The 7,500-nt window shown below is 39.9% G+C and overlaps 1 protein-coding gene across 2 annotated transcripts in view; it reads left to right on the top strand.

Annotated features, from left to right (window-relative positions):
* The window catches only part of LOC108269084 (INSC spindle orientation adaptor protein), a 32,081-nt gene that overhangs the window by 17,540 nt on the left and 7,041 nt on the right, over nucleotides 1–7,500 (top strand). For both annotated transcript variants that reach the window (XM_053682256.1, XM_053682257.1), the window contains exons 3-5: nucleotides 5,763–6,120; nucleotides 6,330–6,382; nucleotides 6,514–6,637. In XM_053682256.1, coding sequence (XP_053538231.1) covers nucleotides 5,763–6,120; nucleotides 6,330–6,382; nucleotides 6,514–6,637 — 535 coding nt within the window. The remainder of the gene's footprint in view (nucleotides 1–5,762; nucleotides 6,121–6,329; nucleotides 6,383–6,513; nucleotides 6,638–7,500) is intronic.

Genomic DNA, 7,500 nt, shown 5'->3' with positions numbered 1-7,500 from the left:
ACAGCTGAATTAACTCTGTAATGTCTTCACACCTGCACCAATCATGTGCAGTGTGTGTGTGTGTGTGTGTGTGTGTGTGTGTGTGTGTGTGTGTGTGTGTGTGTGTGTATGTGTGTGTGTGAATAATAGAAGTGTAACAGGATCTCCATCACACCCCTCAGAGCACCTTCTGTCTCAAACACTTTATAAAACAAGCGCTGTTATTTCCTCCACATGGACACACACAGAATAATAAATAATAAATAATAAATAATAAATAATAAATAATAAATAATAAAGGTGTTCTTGACGTTGAGTTTGTTGACTTCGTGGAATAAGAACGTTCCGGAGACAGAAACAGGATCAGTTCCTCAGCGTCATGGCTGTGATTATACAGCTCGGTTTATTCTCTGTTCTGAATACAGGTGTGTTCAGGTTAGGTCAGGTGATGGGTGTGACTGAGGGGCGTGGTCATGTGGGCTATGTAAAGTATGAAAGTAATCCAGCGCCATCCAGTGATGTTTGTGTAAGCAGTCGCAGAAGGCATATTATATAAACAATTGGAAATTATGCACATTTAATTCATATTGTTTCTTATAGAGCGTGTTTGATTAATACATTAACTAATAAACATGTAGTAACGTGAGATGGTCGTTATTCACGCATAAATTCACAAGATTCACGTCGTAGTTAAGGTCTGTTCTACGTTGGGTCGTGATTAGTACATGTCTTGACTCATCATTAATTCATATTTAAGTAAGTATTAATTCAGGGATTAGTGCATGATTATTCTTCTACTGCTACTGTAAAGTGTTAACATTTATTATAAACCACATGAAGATTAACATTAAATTATCTTCAGTCATCTTAAACTTTAATACGGATGGAAACTTGTTTTCACCTTTAACTCACGTAATAAAGAGTTAATAACGAGTTAATGCTGCAGGTGAACTCCACTGTTTCTTACCTGTAATGCATGGTAAAGTTAACGTCACTATGGAAACGGTACAGAAAAGTGAAATTTAAGTGAAAGTTTAAGAATAATAAAATGTGCTTCAGTATTTAAAATGAGAAAATAAATGATATAACAAATAAATTAACAAATAAAGCACAAATTCATAGAAGATTCATTTATTATTCACAAACATGCAAATAACTGAAAAGTTACATGTAATTTATATATTATATATTTATATTATATATTTATTTATATTATAACTTAACTCCAATATTATCATCACAAGTTTTGGATACAGAACTAAAGTTTATACATTTTCAAAAATGAAACTGAAATGAATCGGTTGTCTGGACTTGTAAAGAGGAACTCTTTGATGGTTTTAATGCAGCAGGTGAACTTTTGTTTAATCGTCTGAAATGTTTTAGCGTGTGGATAAAAGAATGTGCTGATTGTAAACCTTCAAAAGATAAAAAACTGAATATTTACTGAATGTGAGAGTCTGAGGAATGTTCCTCTATATTAAAAATATTACAACTCAGTAAAATAAAGTTCATCTCCGGTTGCGGTTGTGACTTTAGCGTGATGTGCCGTGGTGTTTCGGTGGTTGATGAGCGGAACACACTCGTGACCTGATCTCACTGGGGTTCTGTGTAAACATGAGCAGAATAAAGGGCGTGTGCGTGCTGACATCCTCGCCACGCCGCTGCGTAAATATTTGTCATTTCCTGGGCTGAAGAGCAGCGATTTCGGCTCGTCGAGTAAAACAAAGCCATTATGCTGATTATCCCATTCATCTCCGCGCCGCTTCCTCTCGCTATTGTTAGAGAAGTTAAAATGGAAAGATTTTGTTTGCAGGATTTGAGCATCAGCATGACGAGGAGTAATCTAATACACAACACAGGGTTTATTTATTAAGCACACGGGGAAAGTTAAATAAATATTTCCATAAGAGAACAAAATATAAGATTATCAAATTAGAATTCGAGAATTAAAAGCTTTTTCTATTATTTATTTATTTATTTATTTGTGTTTGACTACAGGAGTGTTTTTAATAAACTCATAAATCACAATAAAACCAAAGAGACTGTAACTGACTGTTACACGGTTCGAGCAGATCCACGGGAGTAGTGTTTAACCGTTTATTGTTACTCTTAAAGTCAAATCCGATTTTCATTTTACAAAAACAAACCTGTGTGTTCTTTATTGCTAAATACAGTCTGCTCCATAAGTAATGGCACTCTGAGTAAAGATGGGTAAAATGGTTATAAATTGTCATTATATCTATTATAATTAAGTTAATCTTTAAAATGTTTACAAATAACTATTTCGTTAGTATTTTCAGCTCAGTGGTTAAGACGTTGACTGACTGCTGATCGGAAGGTCATGAGTTCATATCCCAGATGCCCGTCCTGGGCCCCTGAGCGAAGCCCTTAACTGATTCTCTGTTACACATGAGTCAGCTCTATAATTATTGGCACCCCTGGTAAAGAAACTGGAGTCTATGTAATGTTAATATTTAGGAGAGAGATATTTTCAGCGCACTGTAAGGGAATGTAACATACATGTGATATAAAGTTAATATATTCGAAAATGAATATATTTATATTCATGTTTTTTTTTTATCTCAGATCTCTCGCTCTCTCATTCTGTCATTTACGTATCTCACTCGTCACCACTGAATCACTGCCATTACAACAAATCTACCTTTTTTTGCTTAATGGAACAAATCTGTGGTGTTTTCATCACCGTCAGATGGATTTAGTTTTTTTCGGTACACAAATGAGTCGTGAGAGAAAAATAGAGCAGAAACAGATGAATTAAGGTTCAGTGCTGTTTCCCGCTCCGGCCGAAACCCTGATTACACTGATGTGACCTGCAGCTCGCTCTGTGTGTGTGTGTGTGTGTGTGTGTGAGTGCTTCTGATCTTTCACCCCTGATGATTATTAACATGGCAACTCGGCTAATTGGAGTCCACTTGAGCCAAACAGCATCAGTGTTCCGAGGTGTGTGTGTGTGTGTGCGTGTGTGTGCGTGTATGCGTGTGTGTTGTAGCATAGCTGTTTATATATATATATATATATATATATATATATATATATATATATATATATATATATAAGATAAAAATATAATATGCTTTTAAAACTAATCTGAAAATGTACTTTTATAGGAAGGCATTAAACATTGAAGTTTTGTTTATCTCAGGGTCTCTTTAGCACCTTTTCCTGCTCGTTTTGTATATTCTATAAATTAATGTACATTATTTATTGTTTATTTTATTTAGATGGTCTTTTTGCTTGTGTGTCTGTGTTTTCTAAAGCCTCGAGTTTGATGTCTGATAAAATGTCTTTTTAATTGGAATTTAACTGTAAAGTTAGATTCATCACCTCTCTCAGCTCTCAGGTTTCTCACTGCTTCAGCTCCACAGAGTAGAATAAATCCTGTTAAACTTCTGGACTGTTGGAATAAGATAAAGAGGGACAGAGAGATCAGATCCGTTTATTTTTATCCAGTTTTTTCTCCCTCGTATGTCGTCCTGTATCAGTGTCAGTAATGCAGTATAGCGTCATCTATCCCCTCGCAAATCAGCTCTGTGTGTGTGTGTGTGTGTGTGTGTGTGTGTGTGTGTGTGTGCGCGAGTTGCTCTATATCCCTGAACACACTAACGCACATCATTCACACTCCCGATGCCGTAAAACTCAAACACTAACACAACACCACTGACGTCACGTCTTTTTACGCCTGCGTCTGTCACAGTTGTGTGTTTTATACCGTAATAATCATTAACATCACGGGAACGTCCTTCTCTTCACATGAGACGGAAATGTTTTCCTTTTTTCTTCATTATATTAAAGTATAATTATTCTGAACACGAGGGATGTGTGCGTTCATGTTCATGTTTACAACTCAGCAGATTCATATATTTATCACAAAATAAACTAAATTAAATCACCACTGTTGAGACCTGTAAATCTGCCTCTAAACCCGCTCAGTAAAGCAGCATTACATCTAAAATAGATTTATTTTAATTTAATGTGATCTCACTTTAAAATCAGATTATTCGTGTAACTGGAATCATGAACCCACCACCAACACATAAACATCCACAAACCAAAATAAGCAGAATAGCCTTCTATACACTGTCTGGTCTTTAAAGAGATTAAAATATATTGTGATGTAATTTTTATCTAATCACTCAGTAATGAGACATTAATCAGATGTTTGGCTACGAGGCTAATATAGCGAACACACACAGCGATCAGCCATAACATTAAAACCACCTGCCTAATATTGTGTGATTCCCCTTGTGCCACCAAAACATCTCTGACCCGTGGAGGCGTGGACTCCACAAGACCTCTGAAGGTGTGCTGTGGTATCTGGCACCAAGACATTAGCAGCATGAGTTGTGAGGTGGGCCTCCATGGATCGGACTTGTTTGTCCAGAACATCTCACAGACGCTCAATTGGATTGAGATCTGAGGAATTTGGAGGCCGAGTCAACACCTTTAACTCTTTATGTTCCTCAAACCGTTCCTGAACAGTTTTTGCAGTGTGGCATGGTCCGGTTCTGATGATCACGTGCCCATTGTAGGAGATTTCGGTGGTGTACAGGGGGTCAGCATGGACGCTCTGACCGCTCTGCAGCTACGCAGCTCCATATGCAAGCAAGCTGTGATGCTCTGTGTGTTCTGACTCCTTTCTATCAGATCCAGCATGAACTGATCCATGACCCTGTCTCCGGGTCACCGGTTCTCCTTCCTTGGACCACTTTTGGTAGGTACTCACCCCTACATACAGGGAACACCCCACAACACCTGCTGTTTTGGAGAAGCTCTGACCCAGACGTCTAGACATCACAATTTCTCCCTTGTCAGAGTCACTCAGATCCTTACGCTTGCCCATTTTTCCTTCTTCCAACACGTCACCTTCCAGAACTGACCGTTCACCTGCTGCCTAATAAATATACCCCCCCCCCTTTACAGGTGACATAGTAATGAGATAATCAGCATTATTCACATCACCTGCCAGGGCTTTTAATGTTATGGCTGATCAGTGTATAACGCTTTAGCCAGCGTAAAAGCTTCATACAAACAGCATTTCTAAATCATTGTGTGTGTTTGTGTGTGTTTGTGTGTGCTTTATTTGAACTTCCTGCTTGGAGACGTGATGCATTGACAAGAACAAAAACCATCTCTGAGTCAGTTGTGGAAAATTGTCCTTATATGGTCATGTATGTGCAATTTCCTGCTCTCAAAATGTGGGTTTTGAGAGCGTGTGGAGGAAATTGGTCTTATTGCTGGAGTGTTTGAGGCCTGAGAGAGATTGTGATGGAGAATCCTCTTTAAATCCACTTCATTAAGTCTCGGTATTACAGAGAAATCTCTCTATAGCAGTGTGTGTGTGTGTGTGTGTGTGTGTGTGTGTGTGTGTGTGTGTGTGTGTGTGTGTGTGTGTTAGAGAGTTAAACTCAGACCTGATCAATAACCTGTGTGTGAGTCCTGACTGACCTTCACACAGCTTATCGATCCACACCTCAGCACTCTGCCTTTAAAACTCTAATACGTCTGTTTACTTAGCTTAGCTCCGCCCCTGAGGTCATGTGACCCCACACAAGCATTATAGACAATGCACAATTATATTTATACACGTACACTTACACATTTATATGTTTGCACATGTATCCATGTAGTGAATTTATAGTGTGTGTTTGTAAGAATTAACAAAAATATTTTAAAGTATCTCTTTATGTGCCTGGTAAAGAGTTAATGTGTGTGTGTGTGTGTGTGTGTGTGTGTGTGTGTGTGTGTGTGTGTGTGTGTTTCAGGATGCATGTGATCCAGGTGGACTCAGTGCAGCGTTGGATGGAGGATCTGCGTCACATGACCGAGGTGGAGTGTATGTGTGTGCTGCAGTCTAAGCCACTGGGTGTGGACGAGGACACTGCAAGTGAGCTCATCATCCCCGGGGTGGGTGTGGCCGGTGATCATGTGACACGAGACAACCTACAGACTCTCCTGAAGAGGGCACTGGTTGTTAGCACTGAGTTGGGCAAGATGTTCCAGCGTCTAGAGAAAGGAAGATGGCAGCGTGTACATGGAACTGCTGTCAGAGCCAACTGCCACGTCCGCTCACTGGTGCACGAGTGCAGTGCGCACAGAACCAGCAACACACACATGCAGAAGGTCAGGAATCTAGAACATCATCTTTAACACACACATGCAGAAGGTCAGGAATCTAGAACATCATCTTTAACACACACATGCAGAAGATCAGGAATCTAGAACATCATCTTTAACACACACATGCAGAAGGTCAGGAAGGAGGAAGTGGTACAGCTGGATGTGTGTAAACATTCTCTAAATGTTCTCTGTGTCGTGTGTCTCCGCTGCAGTATGAGGCCACTCTGCTGGAGAAGTGTATGGAGCTCACTGTCATCACTGAGAGGTGAGGAACCCATAACAACTGCGTCAGTCTGACATCACACACAGTACACACTCAGGGTTACAGAATAACTGGATCTTCAGAGAACTTCAGTAACACAATGTGAGAACAGAGTGTATGTATGTGTTCTTCAGGTGTCTCCACACAGATGATGAATATTTCCTCAAATCCATGAAGGAGGCCATTCACGAGATTCTCACAGATGTCAGTGATTCATTCAGCCAAATGATTGACATGGCCTTAGCCAATGAAATACAGGTAAGATCACACACAGCACCCAGTGCATGCGGAAATAAACCACTGCTGTTATTCTGCAGCTTCACTTCAGCTTCCTGTCTCTATCATTCTTTCTTTTCACCTTTTTCTTTCATTCTTTCACATTTTTCTGAAAGGAAAACTGAACACCGATTTTGCTGAAACTTTTAACTGTGTCATCGACATAGCAATGCAAGCTAGCACCATTCTGATGAATTATTGTACCCAGAGGTATGATATGAAGCCTGTACAGGCCGGAGGGAAAATCCATCTGAGCCATTGCACAAGCATTGTGTATAGACAATACAGCAAAATAGTACAGCACTGGGGTACTAACAACCAGCAACAGCAGCTGATGACAGAAACATTGAGAGAGCTGTGAAGAAAAACCCAAAAAACAACGGCTAGTGACATCACCAACAACCTCCACAGGGCAGGGTGAAGGTCTCACAATCCACCGTTTGAAAAAGACTTTGAGAACAGAAATATAGAGGCCATAGCAGAAGATGTAAACCGCTCATCAGCACTAAGTATCAGAAGACCAGACGAGCCAGTCCAGGTTGAGAGGCAGACCCAAGTCCAGATAAAATGTCAGGGTTGCGTCAGGAAGTTCATCCGGTGTAAAACCTGCGCCAAATCAAATATGCGAATCATAAGCCGCATTTCCATAATGGAGATGGATGACCCACTGTGGTGAGCCCTAATGGGAGCAGTCAGAAGAAGATTTACTTCAATTTACTTTAAGATTATGACATTAAAAGCTGCACTAAGGTCGAGTAACACAGGCAGCGAGACACAACCCTGATCAGAGGTCAGTAGAAGGTCATTTACTACTTTAACCAGCGCCGTCTCTGTGCTATGATGAG

This window comes from Ictalurus punctatus, chromosome 8 (assembly GCF_001660625.3).
Source record: "Ictalurus punctatus breed USDA103 chromosome 8, Coco_2.0, whole genome shotgun sequence".
NCBI lineage: Eukaryota > Metazoa > Chordata > Actinopteri > Siluriformes > Ictaluridae > Ictalurus > Ictalurus punctatus.
The sequence above is the reverse complement of the archived record's forward strand: the minus strand, read 5'-3'. Positions and strand labels throughout refer to the sequence as shown.